This window comes from Amphibalanus amphitrite, unplaced genomic scaffold (genome assembly GCF_019059575.1).
Source record: "Amphibalanus amphitrite isolate SeventyFive unplaced genomic scaffold, NRLGWU_Aamphi_draft 000846F_arrow, whole genome shotgun sequence".
Taxonomy (NCBI): Eukaryota; Metazoa; Arthropoda; class Thecostraca; order Balanomorpha; family Balanidae; genus Amphibalanus; species Amphibalanus amphitrite.
In genome coordinates, this window is record NW_024882340.1 from 201,832 (window position 1) to 219,401 (window position 17,570).

The 17,570-nt window shown below is 51.2% G+C and overlaps 1 protein-coding gene across 1 annotated transcript; it reads left to right on the plus strand.

The window, feature by feature from the left end:
* Positions 1 to 2,938: 2,938 nt before the first annotated feature.
* Positions 2,939 to 15,868, plus strand: LOC122367051 (cysteine and histidine-rich domain-containing protein 1-like). The gene is made up of 8 exons (XM_043339830.1): positions 2,939 to 3,066; positions 10,666 to 10,785; positions 11,406 to 11,512; positions 11,770 to 11,931; positions 12,302 to 12,439; positions 12,807 to 12,971; positions 14,407 to 14,595; positions 14,904 to 15,868. Exons 2-8 carry the CDS (start codon positions 10,710 to 10,712, stop codon positions 15,096 to 15,098), a joined length of 1,032 nt encoding a protein of 343 aa, XP_043195765.1. The 5' UTR covers positions 2,939 to 3,066; positions 10,666 to 10,709; the 3' UTR covers positions 15,099 to 15,868.
* Positions 15,869 to 17,570: the final 1,702 nt, after the last annotated feature.

Below are 17,570 nucleotides of genomic sequence, written 5' to 3' on the forward strand. Positions count from 1 at the left end.
TCGAACCCATGCACTAGCGGCTCACGGCGGGCACAGGCACGCAGTGCGGTAGCGGTACCGGATCACACGTCATGGGCGTTGTCTCAGCATAGGTTGTTATGAGCGGAGAGGCAACAATACAGCTGAGCGGAGAGGCAACAATACAGCTGAGCGGAGAGACAACATTAAAACAACAGTACAGCTGGCGTTGCATGGAGCTGCAGGCAACCGGACAGCGGAGGCTTGCGAAAAATAAACAATTCGTCACTTCAACGTATAAACAATAGTAAAAGCAACATAAACACATATTCTCATGGTCGAACCCATGCACTAGCGGCTCACGGCGGGCACAGGCACGCAGTGCGGTAGCGGTACCGGATCACACGTCATGGGCGTTGTCTCAGCATAGTTTGTTCGCAATCTAGTTGAAGCCTAAGAAGACGGCCAGTGGGGTCTCACTGCTGCTGAGGCGACCTCGGAGACGATGCGTCGCCCCTCCTGTCGGCGACCTGCGGTGAGCAGGACTCCAGATAGCTGGCTGGCACGTTGCCGACACTGCCAGACGCTGTCAGCAGGCCTCACTGGCCACTGCTGCAAGTGATGTGCAGATGTACGCCAGGTGACTTCGTCTGCAGGCGATTCCGGAGACCGCGGCCTCACCAGGCAGTACCACCTGCATCGCCATGTCGGTGTTTCTAGAAATGGAAAAATAACAGTATCGGTGAAGGACAAGCAATACAATGTATTCTGTTTTCCTCTCTTGCAGGTATAGTAATCTACAATTATCATTGTTCCTATTTCATTCAACTGAACCTGAAAATTCCATATTGGCACAATGTTTGACTAAATTTGTGTAGTTGGGAACAGGGGCGACGCCACGGTGCGACGACTGGAGGGGACATTGACCATTTTGGAGGGGACGAGGACCATTTCAAGTCGATTCTTTACATGCAACGCCATAGGCGTAATGTTTGAATTTTAAAAAGTGGAGGGGACGAGATCCCCTCCGTCCCCCCCCCCCCTGTGGCGACGCCCTTGGTTGGGAAGCAGATTGTTTGAAATACATGTTTGGCTGAACAGTGCGGAAAATATTTCATTGATCACTAGAGCTGCAACAAAAATACTAAGACAGAAAACATTTGCGCTTACCTGGCTCCTTAGTCAGTCCCACACAACGGAAGTGGTACCATTTATCGCAGCCGTCGCATCCAACCATCGGTGCTGCACTGATGCTGCTGCACTCCCCACATTCCCAGTACCTTAGGAGCATCTTGGCTGTGAAAAGATTACATGAGTCATGGCGCATACATGAATAGTAAGATGTTTTATATGTTTAACATCGCATAGCAAAGACACAACAGCTGGGAGTCAAGTGTAAGCCAAAGTGTAAGCCCTGCCATGTTTTGCAGACTGGATTTTAACCCTATTCCTGGCGGGCTCCGCCGGGACAAGAAACTGGCGGGGGGGCCGATTCGCCCCCCCCCCCTGAGATCTCGAGAACGAAGCAAGATAGCGACAAACGGTAAACGGCATCGGATACGCACGGTCAAGATCTACAATTTTTACTAAGGTCATTTTCAGGTCAGGTCAAAGATGACGTCACAGGGGTCGAAAAAGTCAAAATGGCGGCGCTAGATATGGAGAGAGTTTTTCTCGAATAACTTTCGAATTAGTCAAGATAGGAACAAACTAAGGGCATCATCGTGATCCTCTCGTCAATCCGCATCGAATGATATATATGTTGACCTCGCAAGGTCAAGGTCAAAGGTTGACCTCAGGTCACGTGACCTCGAGGTCATCATGTATATCATTCGATGCGTCTTGACGAGCTGAACACAATGAGACCATCCACGCGGCTGTATCTTGTTCCTGTACGGAGTTATTGGCCAAAAACCTTTGGTGACCTTTGATGACGTCACATGACCTCACAGCCGCCCAACAGCAAAACAGACCTCAAGGTAGTGAAGGTTGATCGTATATGAAGTCATGTATGGTATATGGGGCCATTCCGACCCGTTTTAGTGGTAAAAACAGGGAGTTGATTTTTCCCCCATTGACTTATAATGGGGAGGTCGCGAAACTGACCTGACCTTAGGTCACCGATATCAAAATTCCGAGATATACACATTGCACATACTGGTACCCTAACTAAAGCCTGAAGAGAAGAAATTGATCGGTCAAAAACTCTAGCTCTGGCGTGATTGCAAACTTTTCTGAGGTAGGGTCACCAAACCGCCTCTGGTGACCTGACCTGAGGTCAGATCAACTCAAAATTTTCAGACATGTTGCGTAGAAGCCTTTTAGGAGAAGTCAGAAAATTTGAGCTTCCTAGCTCAACGCGTTTGGGAGAAATAACCAAAAAACCTCAGGGGGGGCTCCTGAGGCCCCCCCCCCGCCAGGAATAGGGTTAAGCAAGAAAGGCTTTGCTAAAAATGACGCTTGACGAAGCCTCATCCTACTGGGCTGTCTGACATGTCTCCCTGTAAAAAGCATGTGGCCCTTATATTGTATATATGATGAATATGTTAATAATGCAGAGGAAACACAGTATAAATTATACCCAACGTTTCATCTTAATCGACTTTGTTAAGGGTGTTTGAACAGCTTGAGATGAGTGAAGTGTAAGGGTACCTAGGACCTAGGTACATCTGAAAATAAACTGAATCTGCGTTCAATAAACATTGATTTTGATAATACATTTCACAAATCAACTGCTAATAACAATCATACTAAAATAGCACGACAGATAACTAACAATCGCATGAAGAACTTCTAAATTCGCCTTGACTGTCGTCCGAACGAATGTTGACTGAAGTTACACATTTGTCTTTTCTGCGCAGCATTTGTGTTTGCCATTTACCGCACCAATATGTTCGCCAGCGGTGGTGACTTTTCCTTACCTGCTCACGAAACGTCACACACGACATGACGTCACCCGAAGACGTCATCAAAAAGTCCAGCTCTTAGGCGTGTCCTGTGTGTCGGGTATGATGTATAGTGTGTGTTTCAAATTTAACGGCGGCGTCCTGTGGTATTAATCAAATTCAGGAATTCTTCAGCGACGGGGGGACGTTCTGCCTAGGAGGGGTAAGTTTCTTGTCTCTGGATTCGGCCATCCGGGTCAGGGTTTGATTCCCGTGTGATGCGCGTCAGCGTGGCGCACGTGGCGGCAACGTGAATTGCAACGTGAAGGGCGTTTTTTTAAAAACGTTCAGCGATAGATAAGAGCACCAGTATACAGGGTGATTTTTTTTTAATTGTTAAAAAGTAAACGTCAATGGTGGTCCCTAAATCTAAAAATCGCGTGCAAAAAAGCAATGCACGTGACAGATAAATCTGGGACATTTTGTATGGTGTCATCATTTGTCCCTTTTCACCGACGGCCTCGGTCCCAATGGAGCCTGAAAATGTCCCACCAATCGGGCACGCATGATCCACTGCCGTTCAGTAATGAATGACACAAAACGATGATTTTGAAGCATTGAGGCAGTTCGAAGCATACGATCATCAAGGAGATACCTCAGAAAGACGTTAAATAACGCACGAACAAGCTTGTAGTAATAAATAACCTTCAAACGGTCTATCTGGTGTAAGTGCAGCCTCTGAAGAATCAGTCTTCAGGGAGAAAGAAAAACAGCGAATCAGACACCACCAGGGCCGCGGCGCCGCCAGTATCAAAATCCTCGACCTGCCCTCCCCAGACTTCTAGTTTTTGGACCCATATATGGCAGATATAATGAGAAAACAGTGGAAATATCTGGCAGAGCTGAAAATGGGTGATAGAAGCCTTTTCAGTCCGCCTAATGAGCATGGGAGTCCGTGGTGCTGTTCAACACGTGCTCAGGCGGGCTGATTCGTGTCGGTGAGAGAGGGGGTAACTTCAAGCACAAGTAAAATACACGATGGACGTTCCTTCGCATTGTGTCTGCATGAAATCAAAATGTCCCAGAATGCTCGTCATCCTGGTATATAATTTTGCAACATATATTTGCATTTTAACGCCACTAGACCTCATTACTTTTTAACAAGTAAAAGAAATCACCCTGTATATGTTACAGGCAAAGAGAAAATCCGGGCATTTTGCAAAATGCCTACGTATTCGTAGAGGAACTGTACTTGGAATTTCAATATCACTGACCTCAGGGTTATGTTGATTTTGCGACCTTTCTATTATAGGTAAGTCAACAGGAGACAATTGAACTGCGCCTCTGTTGCACAAAATTCATATAAACATACTTAACAATGCACTCAAATAACGGGACACAGGTAGCCGCAGCAGGGAAATGTGACAACCTTAATTAAAATTTCGAGATATACCTACATTTTGTACATACTGTTACTCTTATCAATCGCTGAAAGTTTCAAGCCTCAAGGCGATTGTTCAGTCGGTGTAGCTATGACGAGGATTGAAACTTTTTCTGAGGTGAGGTCACTTGACCTGACCTGGTAACCTGACCTTGAGAGCCCTGGGCCTGAAATTTTCACAATGTGTGGAAAAGATGCCTGAACAGTGACATAGGCGGCAGAACGGGGAGGGCACTGGGGCACCGTGCCTCCCTTTGATTTTGGCATTTTAACATTAGCCCTATGGGCGCTGGCCGCTGCATGGAAAGAATGGGATCAAAAGTTGGCAGTGCCCCCCTTAATTGGAGGTGTTCCGCCGCTACTGCCTGCTGAACGCGCCACCGTTTTTTAGATATCTGCGAAAAACTGCAGGGGGGGATGTTCAAACACCCCACCCAGCCTGGCGCTGGTTAAGTGATTAACCCGCACCCCGTAGATCTAGCGGCAGACCCTACCACCCGTGGGGGGGGGGGGCGTTTCGGCCCCCCCCTAAGATCTCGGAAATTTACCGGCCGATTTCCAAAATTCAAACGCCGTTCGATAGCCCCACCGGGGAACTACCTTGTGACCAAATTTCATTGACCTAGGTCAAACCGATGACGTCACAGGTCAGGTCAAAGCATTCACAGGCATTTCAAGAAATGTGTTGTGAAATCGAGTACCTAAATTGGTAATTTATTGAAAACCATCGATGGTTCATTGTTCGTCAAACACATACTTCGCTATCTGAGGTCACTGATACCAGGTCAGGTCACAGAGGTCAGGTCACTGGACTGGGGGTCACAATATGAAAGTGTCACGTGATACATGTTTTATGGTCCATTTTACATGACAAATGCGATTATGTGGCTCAGGCAGCCTTTGGGGCCAGCTTAGGTGGCGTTTTGGTGAAGGTCAGGTCAAGGTCAGGTCAAATTAGGTCAAATTTCAAAGTTGATATTTTGCATAAAATGGGTATCGATTCGATGCAGCTCGTCACGAGGAGTCCAATGGTTTCCAGCCAGGCGGCAGCACTGACGGGTGACATAAGGCCACTAAATACTACATTTCCTCCTCCCCTACAACAAAAATAGTGACTTCATTTCACAGCTCATATTCGCCCGTGCCAGTAAAGTGTAAAGTAACTGAACTTCTAAGTACAGCAGACGCAAAAGCAGAACAACATCCGAGACCTCAGGCGATTATTACAGTACGACAACCGGTTAAGTATTGAATCCATAGTACACTGGAGCGCGAACAGCTCTTCCCGATCTCGTTGTCACTCCTGTGCCCGTCTCCGGCAGCCTTGGTCGGACGACACCAGACTCCTCCTCCGCCGTGCTCGTCTGCCCTTGCTGAAGGTCGGTTCGCGTCCGTCGCCCTCCAGTCCCTGTCGCCGTCCCAGTGTCAGGCTGCGTCGACGAGCGGCCGCTGGTCGTTTCGTCCGCCTCCAGGGGCGTCGGCGGCACGTCCAGCTGCTGCCCGTCCCGCCGGAGGTGACTGTCAGTTGTCTCTGGTTCCGGTATCGCCTCCAGCCTGTCCTGCTCCTGCTGCTCCAGCCGGTCGTGGTCGCCAGACGACTCCAGCTCCGCGTCAGTCGGTCCCGTCCGGTCGGCTGCACCGTCCGGCTGCGCCGGCTCGCCTCTCCGGTCGTCGATCTCTGCTGGGCAGCTACCGGCGCTCCGCGTCAGGCGGTCAGCGTGGACGCGGGTGCCGTCATCCAGCAGATAGCTCGCTGGCCCCCGCTGCTGCACGATCCTTTTCGTCGCCGAAAACCGGAGCTGCCCCTTCCGCGCCTGCGGAGGAAGCCGGTGTCGGACCTGGTCTCCCACAGAGAAGCTGGGCGTCTTGACTCCGTGGGAGCGGTCGAAGTACGTCTTCTGATAGGTTTGTTTCCGCTTCACGTGCTCATGCAGGTCACCAGGTCTCGCTGGATGACGTCCGCCGACGTCCAGTGCCGCGCTGAGCTTGCCCCTCATGGGTCGTCCGTGAAGCAGCTCAGCCGGGCTCCTTCCAGTGGTCGCCTGCACCGTACTCCGGTACGAGAACAGGAACATCTGCAGATATTGAGACCGGTCAGCCTTTTCCAGGTCAGCTATCTGAAGTGCCGCTTTCACTGTTTTGTTGGCTCGCTCTACTTGACCTGATGACTGTGGGTGGTAGGGAGACACTTTGATATGGGCAACACCCACATTCCGCAAGTAAGAAGCGAATCGTTCCGACGTAAATGCAGACCCACAGTCAGATACAATCTCTCTCGGGTACCCTTCCCGGCACGCCAACTTTTCCATAAACTGTATCACCACCTCTGACGTTGGGTGCTCGCAAAATCCCACCTCGATCCATTCGAATAGTAGTCGATAGCGACGACGGCAAACCTCTGGCCGGGTCGACCTCCACTCATTGGCCCGATGAAGTCGATTCCCAGTTTAGACCATGGCTCACATGGGAGTTGAACGGGCTGCATGGGCGCGTGTCGCGGTGACGCCGTCTTGTCTGCGAGAGAGCAGATCTGACAGCCCTTTACCTGTTCCTCCACAGCCTGGTCCATGCCTGGCCACCAGTACAGGTCTCGCAGTCTTTGCTTTGTTCGGACGATGCCTTGGTGTCCTTCGTGTGCCAGTTCAACCAGTCTCGTCCGGAGCGCCGCAGGTACCAGGACTCGACCGCCACGCAGGATGACGTCATCTTCTACCGCCAGCTCGTCTCTGCAACGGAAGAAGGGCTGCAGTTCGGGCACGCACTCACCATAGCGTCTGGGCCACTGGCGCGGTATCTGCTGCCTCAGCTTACTGAGAACCGGGTCCGACTGTGACGCCGCCCTCAGCTCCGCGCCGGTCACCGCGGCCCGCTCCTCCGTCAGGGCCGCAATCACCAGCTGTTCGTCGTCTGACGCCTCCTGCACTGATGATGGAAGTCGAGACAGCCCATCTGCCGGGTTGATGCGCCCCTTGACGTGCTCCACTGTGAAAGAATATTCCATTAACCGACACGCCCAGCGAGATATGCGCATTCCTGCCCTGCCGATCCCACGTGATGTCATCAGGGTAGTCAGTGCCTGGTGATCGGTCCTCAAGACAAAGTCCCTGCCCCACAGCTATATGTGCCACTTCTCGATGGCCCAGACACTAGCCAACGCTTCTCGTTCCGTGACACTATAGTTGCGTTGCGCAGTCGACAGCGTGCTGGATGCGAACGCAACCACTCTCTCACCCTCGGGGTGCATCTGCGTGAGCACCGCCCCGATGCCCACGTCACTGGCGTCTGTCGTCACCGCTGTGGAGAGGGTTGGGTCATACATGGCCAGGGCGGAGCTGCTCAGAATCGCTGCTCTGACGTCCTCGAACGCTTCGTTCATCTTCGACGTCCACGCGAACGGCGGAGCGTTCTTCCTCAGGGGCTGCCGCAGCTCCTCCACCCTGGTGCTGTACCTGGGAATGAACCGACCGTAGAACCCAAACAATCCCAGGACTGCCTGCAGCTCCTTGACTGTACCTGGCGGCTTCATGTCTCTCAGGCCCTGCACACGGTCGGGGTTCACGGCGACACCCTCCCGGGACACTGAGAACCCCAGGAAGTCGATACGGCTCACCCCGAAGTGACACTTGTCCTTGTTCAAGGTCACATTGTACTCGCCGAGTCGTGCCATGACGTCACTCAGACGGCGGTCGTGCTCCTCCTTGGTCCGTCCCGACACGATGACGTCATCGAGGTAAACCTGAGCACCAGGTAACCCTCGCAGGATGGTCTCCATCATCTTCTGGAAGCAGCTGGGGAGTGATCGGAGACCAAAACAACACCTCAGATAGCGGAACACTCCCTCATGCGTTACAAACGCCGTCAACTGTCTGGACTCCTCATGAAGCAGCAGCTGGTGATAAGCAGCCTTCATATCGAGAGTCGAGAACACTTCAGCGCCAACCAAGTTGTCCAACATCTCCTGCATGTCAGGTAACGGGTAGCCACTGGTGCACACCGCCTTATTTACCACGCGCAAATCGACACATAGTCTCAGCTGACCTGATCGGCGCCTTGATACGACGATCGGAGAGATCCATGGCGACCCGTCGACCCTCTCGATGATCTGCTGCTTCTCGAGGTCTTGGAGGTGCTGCTTCACTTCCTCACGAATAGAGAACGGCAGCGGCCGGAGCTTCTGTTGAACGGGCACAGCACCGTCCCGTAGCTGTACTCTGTGGACAAAACCACGGATAGGTGGCAGCACACTCATAGCCTCATGACTCATAGGTGGCAGCACCACTGCGTTTGTCACTAACCTCTGTGTAGCGCTGTCCTGATCGTTGCCGGCCTCCACGTCACTGGATCGTCCCGGCTGCCGATCGACCTCATACACTGTGGAGCCGTGCCAGGTGGAGATGCAGAGACTCTTCTGGAGGTCCCTGCCGAGCAGTGGCGTGCCGCCGTCCACCACGTACAGGCGGCCCTGGCAGCTCCGCCCGTCCTCCGTCTCCACCGATGCTGTGATGACGCCCGTCACCACCAGCTGGCTGCCTCCGTACGCCCGGAGGTTCACTGTCGTGGGTAGCAGCGGCCTGTGGCTCAGCGCGGTCTCGTACAGCTGGCGAGGGATGATGGACACCGCTGCACCCGTGTCGACCAGCATCGTCACCCAGTTGCCGTCCAGCCGGACGTTAAACTGCAGAGCAGAGTCGTTTTGATTGACTGCCAGAACTTCCACTACGTCTGGCTCCACGGCTCTCACCTCCTTAGCAGGTTTCTGAGGGCACCGTACAGCGAAATGTCCAACAGTCCCACACCGTCGACACTTTTGGCCCTTGGCTGGACACCAGTCATCAGTAGACACGTGACCCCGGCGACCACAAGCATAGCAGAACTTGCCTTTTGTTTTGTCGATCGGCGGTCGTTGTGCTGGTGTCTTATCTCGCGCCGTGTAGGCCACCTCCAGCGGCTCGGTTGCCGCCGCCGCCCGGCTCGGCTGCCCGCCGTCATCTCCCCCGAACAGCCGCCGGCGCTCCACCGCCCGGTCGTCGGCCATGGCGATTGACTCCAGACGCTGCAGGGTCAGATGGTCCTCAGCGCACAGACGATTACGGAGATGGTCAGACGTGCATCCCTCGACAAACTGATCTCGAATCATCTCGTCTTCCAAGGCTCCAAATGCACAATATCTACTCTGCTCTCTTAATGTAGTTATGAACGAGGCAGTAGACTCCCCAGTCTTCTGCCGAAGCCTACGGAACTTGACTCTTTCTGACATGATATCCCGCGGCTTATCAAACAAATGCTGAAGGAGTGACAAACACTGTGCCATTCCCCCGTCTTCCGACTTCACCTGTACCCGGGAGTCCGTTCCCGAGTCCGTTCCTGTGCCGGTGTCACCTGGCAGCGGCGCGTCCTGAGGCTCCGCCGCTGGCACCGCCGCCGCCTCCGCCACCCGGTAGCGCCGCCGACCCTCCTGCCCGAGGCAGTGCAGCAGAAGCGCGCGCTGTCTGGCCTCATCCCACTGAGACCAGCCGATGGTCGTGGCGTACAGCTCAAAATCCGCATACCAAGCACTCCAAGGAACACTTCCAGCCGCGGCCGTGTCCATGAAGGGTCCCGGCGGACGAATCCCGTCCATGGTCGCCTCCGCTTGAGCGCACTCACTCGTCGCCAAAATGTACTGTCTTGCCGTGTATTGGCAGAACACACAAAGTCAAGACAGTTATTAATAAAACGACATAACGCACAGCAGCACCGCAGCCGAGCGTCCACCGCGAGCTCCGCACCAAGACTGCCCTCGTCCCTGACCCCGGCCGCTCGGCCCTCCAAGGTCACCCGCCAGGCGGCAGCACTGACGGGTGACATAAGGCCACTAAATACTACACCTATCATAGCCTCTGGAAAATTTTTTGGTCACAATGTGTAAAATTGATGCCCGAAGGGGTCCTGAAAGTTTGGTGGCGATATCTCCAGTGGTTTAGGAGATATCGACGGAAAAGGACGGGGGGGGGGCGTTTCGGCCCCCCCACGGGGCGCGGGTTAACCATCGAGAGCAAAGAAAAAAGGCTACAGGTGGGCCGATTCTGCTTCCTATCCCCCCCCCCCACACACACACATCAGTTATAAGGCTAATACCTAGGTGTGTACAATTTGCTTTTTACCATGCCATTGAAACACTAGGTAGTAAGCAAACATTAGTTCACCAAGTTCTGGAAAAGTGCAAAAACTGATCAAGTGATCACTGATGTCAAGGAAATATCCGGAGCATTCATTTATATATCCTGAGAAGACAGATCTAGGTGCCTGATTACCAGCCTACCAAAGTTCATACATGGTGACTCATGCATATTGTCTATTATGCTGGTCTGAACTGCTTTTGGTACATGTGCTCTTTTTCAGATACTGACCAAGCGTCCTTTGAAGATCTTTTCCATAAAAGTAAAATGTCACAGTCTAAGGAGCTTCAGTGCTACAATCGTGGATGTGGAAACAAATATAATCCAGAAGAAAATAAACAAGGTAAGTCTATGATAAGATAAATAAAAGAAATTTACCTTTTCCTCGACATCAAAAATGAAAAAACCGAATAATATATATAAGAAAAAAATGGTGAGCTTTCGGCCACTGGCCTTTATAGACTTAATAAGGTAAGTCTATGTTCTTCTCATAAGCATTGTTTCAAAATGTGGGTGCTGACTTAGTTAGACTGCATGTCATGACAATTTAAATTAGGCCCTGGTGCGAGTTGGAGTGTTGCTCGGCTGGTGCAGGTGACGTGGCTTTATGTGCCCCTGTGGTTCAGATCTGCGGCCCAGGCTGTGGTATAGTGCTGGACTATGATGCTGCTGTGACTTTTTGGAAGATGACGCTTATGCGGTGTACACCGTAATTTGGTGTTGGGTGGGATGCCCACCCTGCCCGACATCGACTAGGGTTCGACCTCGAGCTCAGGACTGGGTCAGTTGTCGGTCAGTGGTCGGTCAGTCCGCTGACAGACCGATTCGCTGGCTGGCGAGGCTGTATGTCCTCCCAGTTCAAGGTTTAACTTTCTTACTGTACATAGTGGATAATTGTGATACGCATGCAAAACAGAAGCATAACAAAAGTACGAGTTAAAATGTGTTGTGTGTTCGTTCCAGATTCGTGCACATTCCACCCTGGAGCGCCATTCTTCCACGATGCTTACAAAGGCTGGTCCTGCTGCAACAAGAAAACAGTTGACTTCACCGAGTTTCTCAACACAAAGGTATATCCCGAGTCCCGACTGAATGTTTACTTATGGCACGACTGGACTAAATATTCTAATGTAGATAGTGAGACCTGTCCGGCTGTCTCTTTGTTGATAGTTCCTGTTTTGTGTTTGGTATTGCGTTTGACTTGAGTAGCAATCAGATGTAACATCAAACATTCACAGCTCATCGTTCAAGTGCATGGAAACGTCTCTCATCTGTCATATGACTTAACCATCCCCGCTGTTCTTAACCCACCGTCGCCCTCCTTCAGGGGTGCACCAAAGGCTTCCACAGCGACGTGAAGCCAGTGGAGCCCGAAAAGCCCAAGAAGGAGTCGTCGCCGCCCTCCGCCGGGGAGCAGATCTTCTCCCCGCAGGCGCCCAACAGGAAGATCGAGCCGCCCAAGCCGCGGCCGCCGTTTGACACTCCGATGGTACGCGTCCTGCGTGTGTGGAGGACCGCAGAATCGGCGTGACACGCGAGCTCGACTGGTGGAGAGACGGTGAAAGGTTTTCAACTTGTGACTTTTCGTAGAACATTTACTTACTGTTTGGCTATTTTGTGTATTACGATAAATGTGTTGCATGCTCATGATAAATCATGTGAGCAGTATTTTTCTCATCTGCTACAGGTACGCCTACAGTGCAGAAAGGTTTGCTGTGTAGGTATCACAAAATTTAAACTAAACTAAATAGTTTTATTCTAGCAAAAGGCAACCATAATTTTTAAGCATCCTGATTCCTGACATACTGTTTTCCTCGCCCCCGCCGAGCTGCGCTGATTCGAGCCGCTTTTCGTCACAGGTGCTGCTGCCCTGCACAGTGTCGCCCTCTCTGAGCCAGGCGCTGAAACAGCGGGCCAGCAGCGTGGCCGACCCGAGCCGGGGGGACGCCAACCAGCTAGTGCCCGGTACTAGCTGTAAGAACGGCGGCTGCAAGGAGGTGAGGCAGCGCGACTGCTGGTGCGATGGGTCATGTGATGGTGGTTGACTTGAACTGTAAGATATAGTGATGAAGGCTACCCAGTGACTGCCTGGAGCCTGGAGGGGATGTAATACTAGGGTGGAGATTGGGTGTGTTTTGTTCCGTGTGTTTTGTTCCTTGTGTTTTTATTCGTGGTGTGCTGGAGAACTGCAGACATGACTAGCTCCTGGTTAGAAGAGGGACGTGTTGTGTTCCATGGCGAGCTTGGGGACTGGTTAGTGGTTATGACTCGTTAAAGTGGAGCTGCATACAAATGTCTATCCTGCTGGTGAGATCACCAAGGGTTTTTTTTATTATGACCATCGTGCGTCTGCGTCTGTTCCAGACGTACGGCGACTGCAGCAGCGAGTGCCGGTTTCACAGCGGAGTGCCCATCTTCCACGAGGGCATGAAGTACTGGTCGTGCTGTCAGCGAAAGACGTCCGATTTCAGCGCGTTCCTCGCGCAGGAGGGCTGCACCACAGGCGACCACCTCTGGATCAAAAAGAAGGTACGCTGGCTGCTGGTGGCCGTCTCAGGTCCGAACGCACCGCCGATATTGACTGTGATAGAAGTGGTATCAATGTGGTCAGTAAATTGATGGTGATGAGCTTAACACGCGCACTGCAGGGGGGGGGGGGTTGTTTTCAACCCCCCCCCCCTGTGGTTTTTCGCAAATCGCGAGAAAACGGCGGCGCTACAATTTTGCATACCTGTTCTCCCAACTTTTGCACACCTTGAGTAAAAATTTTGACCCCAGGTGACCTATGGTCAGGTCACCAGGTCAGGTCAAGTGACCCTACCTCGAAACGTAAATTTCGAAGTTTGCAATCCCACCAAGCCCACAGTTGTTGAGATATGATCTTGAAACCCACAGGAAATAGTAAAGTCATCACGAGCTACAACTTGTATATCTCGGAATTTTTATATCGATGACCTAAGGTCAGGTCATTTTTGCGACCGGCCCATTATAAGTCAATGGGAGAAATTTCAACTTACTCTGAATGCCATCCTATGACTTCAATACGCTCAGGATCATAGTATTACAGGTCCCTGTTGGTGATTTCACCGAAACATATCACTTATGACCTTTGGAAGGTGATCTCCAGGTCATCTTAGGTCACCTGAGGTCACCAGCGGTTTTTCTTCAATAACTTGAGATTGAATAGAGATAGAGACTCCGTTCGACGTTTATTGTGTTTTTCTCGTCAATGCGGATCGAATGATATGCAACATGACCTATTTCGGTCAGGTCATGACCTTGACCTGAGGTCAATTTTTCAACTTGACCTTTCGAGGTCATATCATATATCATTCGATGCGCCTTGACGAGCTAAGAACGATGGCGTTCGAATCGATCCTCTGTCTTGTGTGCAAGGCAAGTTATTCAAGAAAAAACTACCGCGAAATTCCTGTTGTGAAAATCGTAACATTTTGTCTTCGGTGACCTCTGGTGACCTCGTTTTTGACCTGACCCAAAAATGATCTTAGTATTTCTTGTAGATCTCATCTCAACCTATCCAACGCCGTTTACCGCTTGTCGCTACGTTGCGCCGTTTTCGAGATCTCAGGGGGGTTGTTTTCAACCCCCCCCCCCCTGCAGTTCGTGTTCGGCTCAGACCCGCTGCAGTGCGCGTGTTAAACCTAAAGCATGTTGCCTAGGATTCTGGTTAGGTGTTTGAAACTAGACGATGTGGTGCTACTGTGACCTCGGCAAGAGAATTGAAAGAATGATGTTTGAGCGAAAATTGCACCTACTTGCACTAGCCCGAATAACCCTCAACCATCTGTATTAGGCATAGTGTGTCAGTGCATGCCATATTTTAGAGCATCTGAATCTAGCCTACCTAACTAGTGTTGATTTGCCCAGCGTACGTACTTGCACCGTCCAATGGCGACCTGACCTGACCTCTGGCGATAATCCGACCTCTTTTCTGACCCCCCAGGAGGGCGACTCTAAGCGCACCAGTTGTCGGTACGACTGGCACCAGACCGGCTCGCACGTCATTGTGGCCATCTATGCCAAGTTTGCGCAGCCGGAGCTGTGCCGCGTGGAGGCTGGGCCGATCCGACTGAGGCCCCATATCGAGTTTGGCGACAACCAGGAGTTCGAGGTCGACCTGGAACTGCGCGGGGTCAGTGGCCATTACGGGGACGGGCGGTTGGACGGTGGTGCCAGATCCTAGATATTTGATGGGAAATTATTTTGACAGTATCTTAAATGTTCGGCGAACTTGGCGGTGATCTTTTGTTCAACGCTAGCGTAGTTTTGAATTTTTTTTGTGTTTTCAGTGACACTTTTTGTTTTTGATATCATAGTTGTCAAGTCAAGTGTAGTTGTGAGTGCTGCAGTGCTGGCAGTGACTGTTTTGCTCGGGTCACTGGTAGTTTGTAAAATTATTCAAGTGAGTATTTTCGTCACGATTTTGTGTGCCGCCCACAGGTGATCGATCCAGCAGCCAGCTCCGTCCAGCTGATGGGCACCAAGGTGGAAATCAAGCTGAAAAAGGCCGAGGCCATGTCCTGGAACGTTCTGAGCGTGCCTCGTGCCGAGCCCGCCCCTGTCGCCGACACCCCCAAATCGGACACGGAGGCGGTCACACAGCGAGTGGACGCAGTCGACCTGAGCGACTTGTAGTCGGCACTGCGGCCGGGCCGGTCGGTACGCGCTGTTGGCAAGTTTTGGCACCAGCTAACACCGGCGGTGATCTGTGGTGATGTCAGTGGTGACCGCTCGATTAGTGACCGACGGCAGTGCACAGTGACCGGTAGTGGCCCGCACAGTGACCGTTTTTAGCGTCTGCGGAGATGTGATCCGCCGCTGTGACCCCCGACCAGCCGAGAGCGGAAGAGGAGGGCGCCGCCTATCGACGCAGGTGCTGAGTGTACTCCTGCCTTTGGCTGGACACCAGAAGAGTGCCCCCGCGGATGGTGCGAGTCGAGTTGTCACGCTGCGCAGTCTGTCGGCTGTCTGTGTGCGCAATTCAAGACAGAGTGTTTGTGGAGAGCTTGTCCGTTCGCCGCGGCGTATGGACGACTGCGACAATATTGAAGAACAGAGCAAAAGGGAGTAAGGCGACTCCGACTGGTCCTTTGTCCCACAAGAGCCATTTGTTTTCCGGTCCCGGCAGAAACTCCATAAAGCGGTGCCCTTGTTTTAGTTTACGTTGCTCGGTCTGTGTCCTTAGATCAATTCTCCCTTGTTAATCTTTCTGGAAACTCATGTCAATTGCTCTCATTAGGAACTTCGCTCGCTTCCTTCCCCACTCGATGTGAATATTTTTTCAAGGGATGTTGAGTGAAGCACTCGCTTCAAAACTTTGGCGATCTTGTCAATGGCAGAAAACCGTCCTTGCAGGCATTCGTTGCTGAACCGTTTTCACTTCGGCGCGACTTATCATCGTCATAAATTGCTTTAACCCGCGCCCCACTGGGGTCTGCGTATAACACGCCCTACTGGGGGGGGGGGGGGGCTATTCATAGCCCCCCCCCCCTCCTAACTCCGAAACTACTGGGCCGATCGTCAAAATTCAAACGGCGTCTGATAGCCCCGGAAAAACTGTCGAGCGAAACCTAATTTCATTGACCTCAAGGTCACCGATGACGTCACAGGTCAGGTCAAAGTAAAAATTATTAGCATTTTGCTTGTTCACGTTTTGGGCTCTGGCCGCCGTCTTACAAGTCAGATCAGGCTCATTTTTGGATCACACACTCGTGAACAGATGCTCTAGATACCCCGAGGGTACCAAACTTGTACTTTGATTTTCAGGTCAAGGTCAGGTCATCACAGGTCACGAAAATATTATATCATGCGTCGGTCACGTGACACATGTTTTATGGTCCATTTAGGCCAGAGATTTCGAATGTGATGTCGTGTGTGTCATTTGAGGTCATTTTGAGTCGAATTTAGCTTAGGTCAGGTCACTTTCAGGTCAAAAAAGGTCAAATTTTGAAGTTGAAATTTTTCAACAAAAAAGGTGTCTATTGGATGCAGTTTGAGCTCAGGAACACGATGGTGCTATTTATATTGGCGTACGATGTCAAATACGTGCTGAAAAATTGATTTGAAAAATTAATAATTGTGATTTTTTTGCAATAATGCGTAAAACTTGACCATTTTTGAAGATATTTAGCTAAAACTTGCTAGAGTTAGTCATAATAATGCGTTCTATCACATATATTCCGGTTTTTTCGAAAAGTCAAAAACTTTTTGAAAAAAATGGAAAAATATAAATTTTGGATTTTATTATATCAAATTTTCGAAATTTTCAAAATTTCGAAAAACCGAGATAGCAGTTTGATAGCGCAGTCTATTCTGAGTCCTCTCATGCAAAGAAATTGGATCTAGCTTAAAAACTGAGCTCTTGGGAGCGATTGCCGTGGTTCAATGTTTTGCGTCGAAATCGGCTGAACATGACGTCATTCTGACGTCATTTCCGGCCGACCTATGGTAGCTGCGAAGTTAAAATTTTGACACAAGGTGTCAAATTGATGCAGCCGAAGGTACTGAAAGTTTGGCGTCGATACGTCAAGCGGTTTGGAAGTTATTGCAGAAAAACGGGAGGGGGGGCTATAAATAGCCCCCCCCCCAGTGGGGCGCGGGTTAATGACCCAAATGTCAGTGTGGCCAGCTTGCCAGCAGTGTTCGTTGTTTGCGGCCAGCTGGTGAAGTCAGTGCTGGCGGTTTTACAAGCAAATATCGGTCTCAAATGCGGTGAAATCTGTGCATGGTGGCATGGAGTCAGTGCCGCCCCACCGGAGCGAGGTGGCAGTGCCCCCTAGTGTCCAATATACACCTGAATGAGCACGCTGTGTATGGACGATGGCCGATGGGTATACTAGTCGCAGGCACCAGCAGACACAAGCTCGTGACGGCTTCGGGCCACCTGTTTGTTAACGAGGAACCGTGACGTTACTACAATAATCTTTGCAGGTTTGCTGTTCTGATGAGATTTAAACCATCCTCAGTCCTCACTGAACGAACGTGCCGCAACTCAGTCTCGCGTTGCCAGCGCATATATGCAGAGTCACATGAAACGCGCTGCCGAAAGACTCGCCAATCCCGAATCCACTGTCACACGGACCCCCTGGATGCAATATTCACAAGTCG

Coding starts and splice junctions, on each gene's coding strand:
- LOC122367051 (XM_043339830.1), top strand. CDS start 10,710: ATGTCACAGTCTAAGGAGCTTCAGTGCTACAATCGTGGATGTGGAAAC. Junction 12,972..14,406: donor ACCTCTGGATCAAAAAGAAG/GTACGCTGGCTG, acceptor CTGACCCCCCAG/GAGGGCGACTCTAAGCGCAC. Junction 14,596..14,903: donor TCGACCTGGAACTGCGCGGG/GTCAGTGGCCAT, acceptor TGCCGCCCACAG/GTGATCGATCCAGCAGCCAG.